A 19,012-nucleotide genomic window follows, 5' to 3' on the forward strand; every position below is an offset into this window, starting at 1 on the left:
AATTTTATTCATTCTTCTTTCTTGCCTTATTGATCACATTTATTCTCAAACACATTGATCTACACACTATCACTCTCATTATCTCTCCATAATCACATTCACTCATCATTCCTATTTGTCACGCACACAACATAAGAACCAATTTTATATTTTCTCCTACAAAAACACCTTCCTCGTGGGATCGATATCTTTATAGTATAACTTGACACGGTTGTGCACTTACAACCTTTTTGGTACATGTTTATGCCGCATCAGCATTCCTCTGAAATATAAGTAGAAGACTGACTGTTATGACATCCCGGGGCAGGAATATGATTGATTTGAGCTGGAGCTCGTTCCTTAACTTCTAAGGTTTCTAACCTCCGCAGAATTATTACCATCTTTGCTTCAGAAGCAATGTTTGATTCCAGGGAAAGATCACTAGACTTAGATTAGGGAACTGATGAAACCCTGTCATCATAGTTTTCCCATTGTATAGTTTTCTTGGATAGACTCTCTAGGAATTCCCAAGCTTCATCGTCATTTTTTCTCATAAAATCTCCCTGACACATCGATTCTAAAGATATTTTTGAAGAATAGTCCAATCCTTCATATATAACTTGGCACAATCGCCTTTTTTCTAGACCATGATGAGGACATTAGATTAAAAGATCTTTGAATCGGTCGAAATATTTCCAGAATGGCTCTCCCGGATTAATTTGAAGTGTTGAATGTTGTTCCTTAGCTTTACCGTTTTGTGAATAGGGAAAAATTTCTTAAGAAAAACGGTTACAAATTCATCCCAAGTTGAGATGGAATTTGTCGGTAAGCTGTACAGCCATTTTTTAGCTTTATCCTTAAGAACAAATGGAATAAATCTAAGCTTAATCGCATCTTCGGTTAATTCTCTCATTTTAATCATAATACATACTTCCTCAAATTCCGAAATAAAAATATATGCATCTTCTGTTTCATTTCCTAGGAATTTGAGAAGCATGTTTATGTAATGCGGTCTAAGCTCGAAATTTGCTCCATTTTCTTCGGGGAGCCTTATGCAAGATGGAATTGCATTTCTAGTGGGGTAACACATATACTGGAGAATAGGTTGATTTGTTATTTCTTGGATTGGTTCAACACGGATTAAACGATGAGAATTATCCCTAACCCAAGTTTGCATACACCAAAACAAATATTTTTTTTAAAGGAAAGAAAGAAAATTAGTTTTTTTATGAGAAGAAAAAGATAAAGAAAAATCCTAATTAAAACAAATCAAATCAATCACTTTTCAATCTGTGACGCCCCTGGGTTCACACAAGGCTGCAGTCCAAGGTGAAACCAAGAATGTCAAACCTGCCATGCACCACACCGTACAATAACATGTTTTACCATCACAATTAACATATATCTAGTAGAGTCAACAACAGGTGTAGGTACAAAAGCAAGTAAAGAATAATGCAAGAAATACTGATGAATGCAAGAAATACTGATGAAATGATAATAATCACATAAGTGTCTCATCATCCAACATACTGAAATACATAGTCAAGATCTGAGTAGATAAACTGGAATACTCAACGAGTCTCAAATACAAATATCTGACAAAAAGAAATAAGGCACACATCATTTACAACTTCTAGAACAAGACTCTCAAATGTCTAAACAAATCTACAGTGGAGCTCCAAAACAAAACATAACTAAAATAGACAGCTGGAGACTAAAGTGTGCCGCCATCAACCTGCAACTCTCCGGGCTCCTGGCTCGTTACCTGAAAGGGGGAGGGACAACGAGCGTCAAAGCGCTAGCGAGCAACATCACAACCAACCCCAAGGGAACAAGGCTCGTTGTATAAGAAAATATGGATAATACATAATAGATCTAAAATCATTAATCTTACTAAAGAGGGTTTTAGTATTTAGAAATTTACAACACGAGCATAGGTACGTCGAGCAAAATAATCCAAACAAGGAAACCCTCATGTATATACCTTATATCTCAAATTGTATATCCCTAAACACTAAACCCGAGGTTCTAATACAGGAAACAATAATAAAGGAAACACAACTAATCTCAAAGCATAAGTACAGTGCCATGTCATAGCTTACATGAGCATCATGTTATTACTTACATGTATGTCATGTTATAATCTACATAAGTGTCATGTCATAAACTCATGTGAGAAAGTCATATATAGGGTTAAGAAATATGTCCGATACAGGAACTAAATACTGTGGTTTCCAAACACATAGAATAAGTGGCAATTGTCCAACACGAGGACTGAAATGGATTATAGTCCAACACGAGGACTTTTATGGATTATAGTCCAACACGAGGACTGTGAAACTGTGAAAAGTATATGCAGACAGATATACATAATCTAAACTCGCCCGCATCTCGGTGTACATGTCTAAACTTGTGTCAAAAGTCAGCCCTCATGTACAGATAATCATTAACATGGTAAACTAGGGTCAGGGTATCGAGGCGACCCCGAAAAGCAACTCAAACAGATCAAAAATATGTAAAACAGCTCATCAGTCGACTGATGTGTCGACTGATGACGTCAGTCGACTCATATGTCGACTGATAAGGCTCAGGCAGCACAGCCTCAGCTCACCAGTCGACTGACTAGTCGACTAAGAAGCTGAGAAAACAAAATTAGCCTGTCAGTCGACTGATCAGTCGACTGATGGCTGAAAATTTGCCCGTCGGTCGACTGACCAGTCGACCGATAGACTGCAGATAATTTGTACAGGTTGTTATTTACCCAAAAATTTGATCTAAATTCATCTCCATCAATCCCAAGCATGAGCAATATTGATATCAACATATTTGCACTAAACTGGAGTGAAAAATCACATGTAAACATTTATCAAAAACCTTAAACACATAGAAACATTGTTTAATACGTTTTGAAATCAATAAATCATTAAATAACTCTTGTCAAACGTTTTTCAGATCTAGATCCATTTAATAAAGCATTGTTGGTCTTTTTATAAACTGAGATGCTAAATACCTCACCTTATATACCATAAAGATTCATTCTTTGTACTAAAAATACATTTTTGGCTCAATAAAAACTCATTAAACTTAATAAATTCGTGTAAAACAAAAGGGACAGAGTTGGGCGAGATGTTACTCGCCTCTGGGTGATGAACAACTCCTGGATCTGAGAGAGAGTGAATCCCCTTCGCTGCAATGAGAAGATTTCGTCGAAAATCCTCCGAGTTCTTCCCCAAATCACCAAGAACACAACTAGGGTTTGAGATAGGGGAGAGGGGGCTAGGGGTTTCTCAGTTCTGAAGATGGGAGGGGTGATTTCGGGTGAGAGGGAATATATACGAACAATTAAACCCGACCCAAACCCGAACCAAATCAAAATAGACCCGAAACCTGAAAACTGGAAATCAGCGTATCAGTCGACTGATGTGTCGACCGATACAGTCAGTCGACTGATGTGTCGATTGATCTGGAAAAATTTTGTTTTTATGCATGTTTTACTTATTTGCAAAACCAACGCACAAAACTCTACACCCATACTCTCATATCATCTCAAATAACTTGTTATCATGTACATCAATGACCTCAAGCTATTTATCATAAAAGAATTATTTATTTACTAATAATTCACATATATTCATATAAAAATTATGGGGTTCTACATTCTTTCCCCTTAGAAGAATTTCATCCTCGAAATTCGAAAACTATATGCATCTCACCACATGAACTTCCAAACAAACATATAGAGATATTTATACTTAACGATCTAAAATGGTACTATTCCCGCTCAAACCCTAATTTAGTGGAACTAGTACATCGGGTGAAAAATCCAAACAAGGAACCCCCCATATATATACCATGTGTTCCAAATGATTTAGAATTAAGCGAGAATATTCTCATTCTAGTGTTAAATATAAATATAACCAAATGTATAAATATCATATAAGATACATATCATAAGAATTAAATATAACTAAAGATATAAACATCATACAAGATATTCATCATAAAAATTTTAATTTACCTGTTCAAACAGGTGTGGGTAGTCGCGACGAAAATCCTCTTCGCGCTCCCAAGAAATCTCCTCAATGCCTCCTCGGTTCCACTGAACTTTCACCAATGGAACCAAGAAATCTCCTCAATGCCTCCTCGGTTCCACTGAACTTTCACCAATGGAATTACCTTGTTTCTAAGTCTCTTGTCCTCTCTGGCAAGAATACGAAGTCCACTGAACTTTCACCAATGGAATTACCTTGTTTCTAAGTCTCTTGTCCTCTCTGGCAAGAATACGAACTGGTATCTCGAGAGTAGTCAAATCCTCCTGAAGCTCAATCTCTGGTACATCCAATACTCGCTGCTGCTCCTCATCATGCAAGTGTTTCTTGAGCATAGAAACATGAAACACATTGTGTATACTAGACATCGATGCTGGAAGATCTAGTCTGTATGACACAACTCCAATACGCTCCAAAATATGGAATGGTCCAATATATCTTGGCGCAAGCTTCCCCCGTCGTCCAAATCGCTGCACGCCCTTCATAGGCGATACCTTCAACATAACTGAATCCCCAACCTGAAACTCCAAGGGTCTTCGCCTCTTATATGTATAACTCTTCTGCCGACTCTGAGCGGCTAAAACCCGTTCCCTGATCAATGCTACCTTCTCGGTAGTCTGCCTCACTAGCTCTGGCCCAAGCATCAAGCTGTCCTCTGGCTCTGCCCAACATATCGGCGATCTACAGGGCCTCCCGTACAATGCCTCATATGGCGCCATACCGATCGTCGCCTGATAACTGTTGTTATAAGCGAATTCTACCAATGGAATATGATCCTCCCAGCTACCTTGGAAGTCAATGACACATGCCCGCAACATGTCCTCCAACACCTGATTCACCCTCTCCGTCTGACCATCCGTCTGGGGGTGAAATACACTGCTATAAGATAGCCTGCTGCCAAATGAGTCCTGGAAACTCCTCCAAAAATGCGAAGTGAAAACCGATCCTCGATCCGATACGATCGTGTCTGGAACTCCATGAAGTCGAACTATCTCCCGAATAAATATCCTCGCATATGCCTCGGTATAGGTAGTCCCCACTGGAATGAAATGGGCTGACTTCGTCAACCGGTCCACAATCACCCAAACTGAATCATTCCCCTTCTTCGACTTCGGCAACCCCACAATAAAATCCATGGAAATGTCTGCCCACTTCCACTCTGGAATGGGTAAAGGCTGAAGTGTCCCTGCCGATCTCTGATGCTCTGCCTTTACCTGCTGACAGGTAAAACATCTAGCCACATAGTCTGCAATCTCTCTACGCATACCGATCCACCAGAAATGTCTCTTCAAGTCCTTGTACATCTTGGTGGTTCCTGGATGCACTGTGTACCAAGTACGGTGTGCCTCATCAAATAACTCTCTCTTCAGCTCTGCACTGGCTAGCATAACCAATCTACCCTTCATCTGTAGACCTCCATCAGCTCCAATGGTCCAATGAGTCTTAGGCTCTTTGGAAATCTCCTCCTTTCGGATTTGAATCCAAGAGTCTCCCAACTGAGTTCTGACAACTCTGTCACTCCAAGATGGCTGCACTGTCACAGCTCCCAAAATTGCATTGGTTCCTCCAATCTCGGGTCTAAAATCAAACTTGCTAAGAGTGATAAGATCCCGATGTAGTGAACACCTCAAAGCCGAAATCCGATGTCGACGCTTCCTGCTTAAGGCATCTGCTACGACGTTCGCCTTCCTCGGATGATACTGAATCGCGAACTCGTAGTCCATGATAAACTCAACCTACCTCCTCTGTCTTTGATTGAGTTCTTTCTGAGAAAAGAGGTACTTAAGACTCTGATGGTCTGTAAACAACTCAAACTGCACTCCATATAAGTAGTGCCTCCATGACTTCAGTGCACACTCCATATAAGTAGTGCCTCCATGACTTCAGTGCAAATACCACTGCTGCTAACTCCAAGTCATGAGTGTGATAGTTCTGAGTGCAAATACCACTGCTGCTAACTCCAAGTCATGAGTGTGATAGTTCTGCTCATGCACCCTCAACTGTCGAGAGATATAAGCTACTACCCTCTGAGTCTGCATCAATACGCCTCCTAAGTCTGCCAACGATGCATCTGTATATACAACGAATGTCCTGTCGCTGCTCGGAATAGTCAAAATCGGTGTTGTAGTCAACTTAGTCTTCAAAATATCAAAGGCCTTTTGGCACTACGTGCTCCATATGAACTGTACACCCTTCTTCGTAAGGTGTGTAATCGGCGTCGCAATCTTCAAGAAGTCCTGAATGAACTTCCTATAATATCCAGCTAAACCCAAAAAGTTGCGAATCTCTATCACCGTCTTCGGTGGCTCCCAATCAAGAACTGTCGTGACCTTGGCCGAGTCCACTGCTATGCCCTCTCTACTGATGATGTGGCCAAGAAATCTGACTTCTGAAAGCCAAAATTCGCACTTACTGAACTTGGCATACAACTGATGCTCCTGTAGAGTCCTCAACGCTATCCGTAGATGCTCCTCGTGATCTGCCTCCGATCTCGAGTAAATGAGAATATCATCAATGAAAACGATCACAAACTGATCTAAGAAGGGACGGAAAACCCGGTTCATCAAGTCCATGAATACCGCGGGTGCATTGGTCAACCCAAATGGCATGACCAAGAACTCAAAAGATCCATATCTCGTAAGAAAGGCGGTCTTGAGAATATCCATCTCCCGAACCCGCAACTGATGGTAGCCAGAACGAAGATCAATCTTCGAGAAATACTGCACTCCCTGCAACTGGTCAAACAAGTCATCAATCCTAGGTAGTGGGTACCTGTTCCGGATAGTGACCTTGTTCAACTCTCTATAATCTATGCATAATCTCATACTACCGTCCTTCTTCTTCACGAAGAGGACCGACGCGCCCCACGGAGAATGACTCCGGCGAATAAAACCCTGAGCTAACAACTCATCCAACTGGATCTGAAGCTCCCTCATCTCAGCTGGTGCCATGCGATAGGGTGCACGGGATATCGGGGCTGTGCCTGGCTGCAACTCAATACAGAACTCTACCTCTCTCACTGGAGGTAATCCAGGTATGTCCTGAAAGACATCCTGATACTCCGAGACAACTCTAGTCTCCAATAACTCAGCACCCTGATCCCGTCGCATCACCTCCTCGATGTACGCTAGAAATGACTCCGCAAATCGGTTGCCCTGAGAGGTGGCTACAATCATCTCGGACCCGTCGGACGCTCGCAACTTGACTGTCTTCACAAAGCAGTCTATACTAACATGGTAGGAAGATAACCAATCCATACCAAGGATGACATCGAACTCGGACATATGCAACACTATCAAATCCACTATAAACTCCGACTCGTCTAGACTGACGGTACACCTCCTACAAACGCTCTCCAGAAGCGATACCTCACCTAAAGGGGTGGAAACAGATAAAGGGGTGTCTAGAGGCTGAGCTACGAGTTGGAGTCTAGCCATAAATGCATGCGATATGAAGGAATGCGAAGCTCCCGAATCGAAAAGAATACGAGCTGGAAAGGAATTCACAAAGAACGTACCCTCCACTACGGCTCCGCTAGCCCCATGATCACAGGGAACTACTGCATACACCATGCCTGTGACTGAAGACTGCTCTGCTACTGGAGATGGAGAATATGGGACAATCTGTCCCTGAGGAATCTCCTGAACTGCTCGAATCTGCCCCTCAGTCCTCTGAGCTGCTGGTGGTGCCTCGAGTCTGTTCTGCTGGCTCTGACCTCTGCCCTGCTGGCGCTGCTGCTGGTTCGGACCCTTGCCCTGTTGGGCTCCTACTGGTACACTACGACACTCCGATGCCTTGTGCCCGACCTTGTGACAGTTAAAACATGATCCTTGGAACTTGCGCTGCTGATGCGCTCTCTGATCCTGCTGGGGTCCCTTTTTATAAGGGCCTGATGCTGCTGCTGTTGTCCAGAAAAAGATCTCTTGTTCTTGCTCTTATCCCCACTCTGTCCTGTCTTGGCCTTCCCTTCCTTATCCCTCTGGAACATAGTAGTCTCAATCTCTCCTGAGAAGTGGCAGCCTCAGCTACCTCCCTAACTGAATAAAACCTCCTCGACACGAGGTATCGGCGGAGATTAGGGCGAAGCCCTGCCAAGAACATCTGAGCCTGACGCTCTCCTGTCTGCCACATACCCGTGAAATGTAGCAACTCCATGAATCTGCTCTCAAAGTCTGCAACTGTCATGTCCCCCTGAGTCAATCGGGACAACTCAAGCTCCTTCCCAGTCCGTGCTGCAGAAGAAATGTACTGCCCATCAAAGAAGTATATGAAGTCCTCCCATGTGAGGGTCATCCTCTGCTCTGGAGTAAACTGCAGTCGGTACCATCTCCCGGCATCTCCCTTCAGGCTGTAGGATGCCAATCTCTGCTACTGAATTGGATCCACACTGAGTATGTCAAGTATGTTTCTCACATCCTCCTTCCACTTATGGGCTACAAGGGGGTCTGGTGACCCCTGGAACTCTGGTGCCCTCATCTTCTGGTACCTCTCCACCATACGGAGCCAGGCCTCCTGCTATGTGGCTCTATCTGGGACTGCTAAAGGAATAGCTGCAGGCATGGTCTCTGGGGATCTCTCTCTGACAGGAACGACGGGTATCCCCTGCTGCTGAGCTACCGGTGGTGGTGGTGTCCGTGGTGTTATATGAGTCGTCACTAACTCCTCAATGGCTGTCATCCGGGCAATGAGAGGAGCCATGATATCCACCAAATACTGAGGAGCCTGCTGCGGCTCGGGTGGCACCTGCTGAGGCTCAGATTGAGCTGGCTGCTGCTCAGATGGAGTCGGCTGTGACTCTGCCTGTCCAGCTCTCCGAGTACGAGGCCTACCACGTCCTGCCATCTCTCTCTGATCATAAGAAAATAAGAGTTTATGAGTCAAAATAGACTTCTATAAATAGCGTATCACAATACAATTTTCACAATATATAGTATTTGCACAAATACTTTGAACTTATACAAAAATAGTTGTCATAAAAAAAAATTCTCAAATTTTGAGATATACGCATATATCGTCCTCACTCATACTAGGAAATCCTTACGGACTCTATACATGAATCCTAGGAAACTCTATCCTAGCTCTACGACTCGACACAGGATGATCCTAAGGATACTAGAACTAGAGCTCTGATGCCAACTGTGACGCCCCTGGGTTCACACAAGGCTGCAGTCCAAGGTAAAACCAAGAATGTCAAACCTGCCATGCACCACACCGTGCAATAACATGTTTTACCATCACAATTAACATCTATCTAGTAGAGTCAACAACAGGTGTAGGTACAAAAGCAAGTAAAGAATAATGCAAGGAATACTGACGAAATGATAATAATCACATAAGTGTCTCATCATCCAACATACTGAAATACATAGTCAAGATCTGAGTAGATAAACTGGAATACTTAACGAGTCTCAAATACAAATATCTGACAAAAAGAAATAAGGCACACAGCCTTTACAACTTCTAGAACAAGACTCTCAAATGTCTAAACAAATCTACAGTGGAGCTCCAAAACAAAACATAACTAAAATAGACAGCTGAACACTAAAGTGTGCCGCCATCAACCTGCGACTCTCCGGGCTCCTGGCTCGTTACTTGAAAGGGGAGGGACAACGAGCGTCAAAGTGCTAGCGAGCAACATCACAACCAACCCCAAGGGAACAGGGCTCGTTGTATAAGAAAATATGGATAATACATAATAGATCTAAAATCATTAATCTTACTAAAGAGGGTTTTAGTATTTAGAAATTTACAACACGAGCATAGGTACGTCGAGCGAAATAATCCAAACAAGAAAACCCTCATGTATATACCTTATATCTCAAATTGTAAATCCCTAAACACTAAACCCGAGGTTCAGGAACAATAATAAAAGAAATACGACAAATCTCAGAGCATAAGTATAGTGCCATGTCATAGCTTACATGAGCATCATGTTATTACTTACGTGTATGTCATGTTATAATCTACATAAGTGTCATGTCATAAACTCATGTGAGAAAGTCATATATAGGGTTAAGAAATATGTCCGATACAGGAACTAAATATTGTGGTTTCCAAACACATGGAATAAGTGGCAATTGTCCAACACGAGGACTGAAATGGATTATAGTCCAACACGAGGATTTCTATGGATTATAGTCCAACACGAGGACTGTGAAACTATGAAAAGTATATGCAGACAGATATACATAATCTAAACTCGCCCACATCTCGGTGTACATGTCTAAACTTGTGTCAAAAGTCAACCCTCATGTACAGATAAATCATTAACATGGTAAACTAGGGTCAGGGTATCGAGGCGACCCCGAAAAGCAACTCAAACAGATCAAAAATCTGTAAAACAGCTCATCAGTCGACTGATGTGTCGACTGATGACGTCAGTCGACTCATATGTCGACTGATAAGACTCAGGCAGCACAGCCTCAGCTCACCAGGCGACCGACCAGTCGACTGAGAAGCTGAGAAAACAAAATCAGCCCGTCAGTCGACTGATCAGTCGACTGATGGCTGAAAATTTGCCTGTCGGTCGACTGACCAGTCGACCGACAGACTGCAGATAATTTGTACAGGTTGTTATTTACCCCAAAATTTGATCTAAATTTATCTCCATCAATCCCAAGCATGAGCAATACTGATATCAACATATTTGCACTAAACTGGAGTGAAAAATCACATGTAAACATTTATCAAAAACCTTAAACACATAGAAACATTGTTTAATACGTTTTGAAATCAATAAATCATGAAATAACTCTTGTCAAATGTTTTTTAGATCTAGATCCATTTAATAAAGCATTGTTGGTCTTTTTATAAACTGAGATGCTCAATACCTCACCTCATATACCATAAAGATTCATTCTTTGTACTAAAAATACGTTTTTGGCTCAATAAAAACTCATTAAACTTAATAAATCCGTGTAAAACAAAAGGGACAGAGTTGGGCGAGATGTTACTCGCCTCTGGGTGATGAACAACTCCTGGATCTGAGAGAGAGTGAATCCCCTTCGCTGCAATGAGAAGATTTCACCGAAAATCCTCCGAGTTCTTCCCCAAATCACCAAGAACACAACTAGGGTTTGAGATAGGGGAGAGGGGGCTAGGGTTTTCTCAGTTCTGAAGATGGGAGGGGTGATTTCGGGTGAGAGGGAATATATACGAACAGTTAAACCCGACCCAAACCCGAACCAAATCAAAACAGACCCGAAACCTGAAAACTGGAAATCAGAGTATCAGTCGACTGATGTGTCGACCGATACAGTTAATCGATTGATGTGTCGACTGATCTGGAAAAATTTTGTTTTTATGCATGTTTTACTTATTTGCAAAACCAACGCACAAAACTCTACACCCATACTCTCATATCATCTCAAATAACTTGTTATCATGTACATCAATGACCTCAAGCTATTTATCATAAAAGAATTATTTATTTACTAATAATTCACATATATTCATATAAAAATTATGGGGTTCTACACAATCACTCTAATTCTAGGGTTTAGCCTAACTCAACTAGACCAGCTCCTAACAAAAAAACTCCTACAGTGAAAAGATTAAAGTTTTACCCAGGTAGTTAGCAAGGTAAGGATAGTACTAGAGTGTGATCAGAGATCAATTAAGTACCTTGTTCCTTACGGAGCGCTTTACGTAACCCCTAAACCTTGCCCTAGACACCAACTAATCTGAGAAAACTTAAACCGGTTCACTTAAGGATTTCTTGTTCCTTATTGAGCTCGAATCCTTAGGGGCCAACGTCTAATGAGTTTTAGAAGGCTTGGGTTTGTGAAGTGAGGAATTAGTGATTTGTGGGCTAAGGAAAGGGTGATAAAATCTCTTTGGGCTAAGGAAATGATGATGAAATCCCTTACCTTATCTTGATTATGAGTTTTGCCCTTAAGAATGTTTTAAGTGTGTGCCAAATAAAGTGCTACAATCACTTTGGTGAATTCCTACACTATATGAAATGCAACCCTAGAAATTAAAAACGACTAAAAAGGATGATAAAAAGAAAATCTTTATATTTTTTAATTATGGTCAACAACAATCAAATGGGAGAAGAGAGCTCTTGTTTGAATTTATTATCATGTTAGTTAATGTCCAAGTGAAAGGTGAATTTTATTATGATCAACAAAAATAATTTTTTTTTAAATCCTAATTGTCGCTAATTGTGAAGCTAACTAAAAAGGGTAGAATTGAAAACGCTAGAAAGAAGACTTACCCAAAAGCAATTCTCCAAGTTCTTGATCTTCAATCCAAGATTTTCAAGCTCCAAGCGGTTCCTTCACAAGAAAACACACAAGTTAAAGAACCAAAATAATAAAATCCTATTTTAGCACCTTCCCCGGTAACACGCCAAAAACTTGATGCGGCATAATTATGTACCAAAATTGCAAGTGCACAATTGATCAAGTTATAGTATAAAAAGTTATCGATCCCACAAGGAAGGTGATTTTAAGAGATTATAAGAATATGTTCTTATGTTGTGTGTGTGACAAAATAAGATTAAAGAATAAGTGTGATTGTGATGAGTGATTGTTGTGAATATATGCAAGAGACAATAAATTGAATTTTAGAGAAAAAATAAGAATCAAAGAATAAATGAAATCATAAGGGAAGAAAGAAGAATGAATGAAGTCAAGAAATAAAATCAAGAAAGAAAAGAAAGTTCAAGAAAGTCAAGATGGAGGATTCAATTAAGATATGAGAAATCTAGAATTTAATCTACTAGCTAATCTCAACTATAAAATATAAACTATTCTCTTTTTAACATATTTCAACTTAGATTTATTAAGCATGGACTATCAAACCATTTAAGGAAAGTATAACCTATCAAATTATCATCTAAGTTAAAATTACTATTCATGATAAGAATAACAACAAGATAGTAATCCTAGAATTCATAAGCATAACCTATCAAACCATTTAAGATAAGCATAGATTATCAAATTCTTCTTCTACCGATTAGTTCTCTAGTTGATTATCCTAAACATGAATATTTTAAGTGTAAGAGAATAATCCATACAATATAAAGGAAATTAGACTAGTTTCATACAATTCTAAGATTCCTACAAAAATTAATTTCACATCTTAAGAAATAAAAACAAGAAGAAAAAGAATTAATTACAAAAATAAAAAGAAAAGAAAAATCTAAACTATGAACAAGAATTAAATCTAACTACAAAGAATTAAAATCTAAACTACAAAATAAATTGCAAAAATTAAATGTAAGAAAATAAATCTACTCTACAAATTAAAGTGCAAAAAGAAATAAAAAGATAAGAAAATAAATCTACACTACAAGCATGAATGTAAATCTAACTAATAAGCAATAATAAAGAAATTACTAAAAAAAATAAAAGAGGAAAATAAAAGAAATGCAAACCTTCAAATTGTTCTTCATCTCCATCCTCATCATTCAATAAAGAGGAGAAGACAAATTTAAAATGGAGAAAAATTATTATTATTAATTGTAACAAAAGTTATAATTTTTGGAAGGCTTTCTCAATTAAGAGTAGCCCTCCTCTCCAAATGAAGTTACAAAATTTTTCACCCTCTAACCCCTCACTCTCTACCCCTATTTATAGTAAACATCAGCGAATGTAACCCATTGGATCAAAATCTTATCCAAAATAATTGAATTTCAGCCACTAATCTGTAACTAACTGCCGATGGTATCGATGCCAGCATCGATAGGGGTATCGATGGCATCGATGCCCCCATCGATTTTGGCATCAATGTCAACCTGCTTCTGGTTGTTGTCCGAAGATCCTCTTGTGTTTGTTCTTGGGGTTGGGCCTTTGGACTTTTTCTTGGCTTTTTGGGCTTCAACATTTGGACTTTGGCATTTTCTCTTGATTTTCCACTGGGCTTTGATTTATTTCTTTATTAAATATTTGAAATAATTCATTTGGCTTCATGGGCTTTATTTCTTCATTGAATCAAGGGCTTTTTGTTGAGAGATGGGAGTTTTGAGATTTATTCTTCATTAACCTGCAATTAAAGATAAAAACAATTATTAGTGGTATATTTATTCATATAAAATAGATAATGAGGGTATAAAATTATAATAAAATGTGATTACCAATAGTCATAAACTCCTAACGGTTCTCAATCACAACAAGGAACAATCAATGCAACTAATCATGTACAATAATATCATAGCATATCAGATAATCAAGTCTAAGAATTTGAACCATAAAATTGTTTATAAATAATAAAGTTATATACTTAAAATAATTCCTTTTACAAAATGAGTTCTTTCAAAATAATCTCTTTGTCAAAATAAGTTATTTTCTTATTATAATAATTCTAAAAATAATCTCTTAAAATAATAAATTCATAAATTCTAAAATAATCTTTTTATAAGATAAATTCTCATTAATTCAAAATAATCTATTTTCCCAAAATAATTTCTTTTAAAAAATATTTATCATTCTAAAATGATTTCTTCCACAAGATAATTTCAAAAAAATTATTATAATTATTCTAAAATGATTCTTTTTCCAAGATAATTCCTTTTAAATTATTATAATTTTCCTAAAATGATTCCGCTGTCGAAATAAATTCTTTTAATTTATCATAATTATTTTGAAAATACTCATTATCATATTATTATGATTTATCTAATATTATTCATCAAACAATCCCATGCAGATAATTATTAACTGATCTAAAATTATAGATAATTTATAATAAATACAAAATTCAGATCTGGGCAAGTGGGATATTGCTTACGAGGCCAAGGGGCCTGATGATGAGCGGCGACGCTGCTGCAGATGTGACGTGACGGATCTAAAACGGCGACACGAGGGTTAGCGTGCAGATGTGTGTAGAGCTCGTCGGTGTGCTGTTCGTCGAGATCGGGTAAAGCGAGGAGGGAGCTGCGAGTGGTTTGGAGGTTGAGGTGGCTCAGGCGCGCGGTTTGCGAGGACGAGGGGGTTGCTTATAGCGGGTTGTAGGAGAGGAGCTGGGGTTTGGGTCGGCCGAGCTGGTGTGTGGCGGGTTCGGGGAGTGTAGTGGCGAGTGAATCTAGTTGGCAAGGCGGGCATCGCGCTACGGCCAGTGCAGGGAAGGGAGGCCGAGGCTGAAGAAGCGCGTCTAGATTCGTCGTGGGTCGAGCGAAGCTAGACTGGTGGCGTCGCGCGCTGAGGGCTTGTGGCGATGAGAGGGGTCTCCGAGCTTGGCGCATAGGCGCGAGGCAGGGCCGTGGGGCTCGGGTTAGGGAGGAGTTAGGGAGCTGTCGGAGGGGTGCGCGACAGCTGAGATCGACGCGCTGAGCTGGAGGGCGGTGTGAACTACGGTTCGGAGCACTCGAGGTACGAGCAGGCACGTGGGAGGAAGGACGACGGGTCTGGTGGTGTTGGCCGGAGGCGGAGCTCGCGGAGGAGGGGTGGTGGCGTTCACAGCGAAAGGTGGTGCTGTCGGCGCGGGCCGAGCTGGTGGAGCTCGGGTTCGGGCGTGGGGCTTCGGTGGCCCTTGGTGAGAACGAGGGAGGGAGATGATGCAGGAGAGAGGGAAGAAGAGAGAAGAGGCTCGTGCAGTGAGAGGAGAGCAGAGAGATTAAAACAAAAGAGGGGGAAACACGAGGCAGAGTATTTGCGGGAAAGGGGGAGGGAATTGAGGAAGTGGGGTAGGGGAGAGAGAGGATGAATTATTGGAGAGAGAGACAGACAGAGTGGAGTAGGTAGGATTAGACTGAAAGGGGTATAACAATGTATACAATGCCTGCTACAGGTATATGTAGCAGCTAAATATTAATAATAATACAAGATAATTAATAATACAAATAATAATAATAACAATAATGAATAACCAAACATTATTTTGAAAGTCTTTATCGTAACAATTAAATTTATAATTAGTAAAATCATTAAAATAATTATAAAAACAAACTTTTAAATTATAAAAATTCTAGAAATTTAGGGAAATACAAATACTCTTTTTAAAAATAAAATTTTAATATTTAAATGCCAGAAAAACTATTTAAACCAGTATTAAAAATTTACAGTCATTACAACCCTATAGCCCTTATCCGTTACAAAATGGAAGTGAGCAGATATCTCGATGGATTTCATTGTAGGTTTGCCAAGGTCTAACAAAGGGAATGATTCCATTTGGGTGATTGTTGATTGATTGATAAAGTCAACGTACTTCTTACCAGTTAAGACAACTTATACAGTGGAGACCTATACATGGATATTCATATGCGAGATTGTGAGATTGTATGTAGTTCCAGATACGATTATATCAGATCGTGGCTCAGTTTTCACATCACATTTCTAGAAGAGCTTCTAGAATACTTTCGGCAGCCAGCTAGCTTATAGTATTTGCATATAATTTTATTAAGAAAATTGTTAAAGAAATCAAGTTTGAATATTAAATTTAAAATATTTTAAGTTAAATTTTTATTTAATTACCATCATAGACTTTCAATCCATATGGTTGCGGTCTAGATAATGCATCCTGGAGAATCCTATAATCATTTGCAGACATCTCCTAACCTGCTAAAACATACATGAACAGTTTGTTTGGGATGCAAGCTGCAAGCACATTATGTGTAACACCTTTACAGCCTCGAAATTGTATAATAAGATTAATTGGAAGCATTGCATCAACATAAGTCCCATCTATCAATACCAATGCAATCCTATAATACGTGTATCACACACCTAAGTTTAAATTTACTTTCATTGATTATACATATAAATGTGCTTACAGTGTAGATATACCTTGAAATAAGGGTAGTATAGTGAGTTGTTAACGATCTCTTGCAAAATATCATTAGGGGCTTGTCTCATGCAGCGTCCACGCAGGCAAATAATTGCTTGTAATACCTTGTTGAAATATCTACTGACTGTCTCCCCTGATCTTATAAAATGAGATTTGACAATGCGATTTTTAGATTTATGACCCAAAATGTTCAATGTCATGATAAGTTGTTCTTCCACTGTTACATTCCTTGAGTCTTTTAGCAGCCTATTGTTCTTCATTATACTTCCTAGTTTAACAAAAACACCACTCCACATTCTAATATAATTTACACAACTACCACTAAAACCATTATAAATACATTCTATGTGTTCAATTCTAGCCCTCTCTTGTCTTTTTTTCCTCACTTGGATCACTACGAATTGATTTACGTCTAGCTTGCATTCTCCTTATGAATGTAATTATTATAACAAAAAACGGATAGTGCAGCACCTTGAACCATATTAACAACACTTTGTTCATCGGTACAATCCCCATCACCATCCATCTATAATGTAAAAATCAAATTAAAATAATTAATATACCTCACAAGCATTCATATGCAATGTCAATAATCAAAACTTTTATCAATTAAGAAGAAAATTAGCATTGGACAGTCAATAATCAAAACTTCTAGCAAAAGTTCAGGCATAGGTTCATGCATATAAACTTATGATCATACACTATAATCAAATGGTGGCTGCAAACATGTGAACAAAAATTTTGTGACCCCATGAATGTTTTTTCCCTCTTAAGCATACAACTTTATCACTGCATCATCTTCTAAAAAAGACGTACACAGACAAACAAACCCAAAAGATACAGATAATTTTAGATAATATTTTCAGTTAATTTCAAATAATTTCAGTTAATTTTAGATATTTTAAGAACATGAAATTTTCAGATAATTATAGAAAATGCAAAATTTCATCATAATAATTCTAAATCATACGAATTTTTTAAAATATCAATTCTGAATTGAGATTAAATCATACATTAGATCTGAAGTATAGCAAGATCAAGCAAAAAAACACGAAATTTCCCAATAAAGGCGCTGTCTTTTTAGCAAGATCCAACAAAACAACGAATATGAGGAACTGAGGCTTGATAAATATGAAAATCAAGCACGAAATCAACAATTTAGAACTCCCGCAAGCATCATAGAGAAATCATGGCGTGAAGAGTGAAAAAGTGAGGGAAAGCGGTGGTAACCCTAGCCCTCAACATGTTTTCCCCCAAAAAACCGCAGATTTGACAAGAGTACAGATTTTCGGCGATTTCCTCTCGTTTTCGAAGGAATGGGGGGAAAGACGAAAAGCTGAAGTGTTCCGCGGCTGCAGGGAAGAGGGGGGAGGGGGGAGCGAACCAAAGCAGAGAAAAGAAAACCTAAAACGAGTTTTGTCGAGGTGGCGCGCTTGTCAGAAGGAGGAAAGGGTTTTTCGCGACTCAAAAATACGAACCAAACGGGGCCCTGAGCATAGATATGTTTCCCTATTTGGGGTTTTTTTGTTCAGGAATCCAAGACCTTCGTTTCGTTTTCTTGTGCCTTTTTATCCTCAAAACATGATGTTGGGCATCTGCCCATGTAATGGACATTTTATGATCAGATGGACCACGCTCTAAGGCTGGGTGTGGGCTGCACGCACCTATGTAACCAGTCCTTGGGGTTTCATCTTTATTTCTATAAATAAACTATAAATAAATAAATAGATAAATTAAAAAAAAAACGATGCCTCCTCTCGTGAGACTTCTGGATCCGCCGCATGTACTCAAACTAACAGTTACCGAGGGGCAAGACAGTCATTTTCCCCACACTCCCCTCACCGAACTCTTAAAATGCCCCTTTCTCCTCCTCTCAAATCCTTTTCCATCGAAATTCTCTCCTAAAAAAAAAACACTATGTCGAACTTCGATTTAGAGAGAGGCTCTGGCGACGGAAAGCCGATGGAGTCTAATCCTCCGGGCGGAGAGGGCGTGGACTTCGTGGATCGTGCCGATGATCGTCGTTGCCAACGTCATCGTCTTCGTCGTCGTCATGGGCTTCAACAACTGCCCCTCACACGTTAGCACGGACCGCTTTGGTTCGTCTTGTGTTGCTGGATTCCTTCATAGATTCTCTTTCCAGCCTCTCAGAGAGAATCCCCTCTTTGGCCCTTCGTCATCCACGTGAGTTTTTGTTCTCGCTTAAATTCGGAATTTTTAGTTGATTGGGGAGGAAAACCCTAAGTTTTTAAGAG

At 39.5% G+C, this 19,012-nt stretch overlaps 1 protein-coding gene across 1 annotated transcript in view; it reads left to right on the forward strand.

Annotated features, from left to right (window-relative positions):
• LOC109826659 (RHOMBOID-like protein 2) overlaps positions 1–19,012 on the forward strand; it is a 61,288-nt gene that overhangs the window by 25,268 nt on the left and 17,008 nt on the right. Inside the window, exon 3 of the mRNA XM_020393679.1 lies at positions 18,694–18,941. Coding sequence (XP_020249268.1) covers positions 18,694–18,941 — 248 coding nt within the window. The remainder of the gene's footprint in view (positions 1–18,693; positions 18,942–19,012) is intronic.

This window comes from Asparagus officinalis, chromosome 10 (genome assembly GCF_001876935.1).
Source record: "Asparagus officinalis chromosome 10, Aspof.V1, whole genome shotgun sequence".
In the NCBI taxonomy this organism is placed as follows: domain Eukaryota; kingdom Viridiplantae; phylum Streptophyta; class Magnoliopsida; order Asparagales; family Asparagaceae; genus Asparagus; species Asparagus officinalis.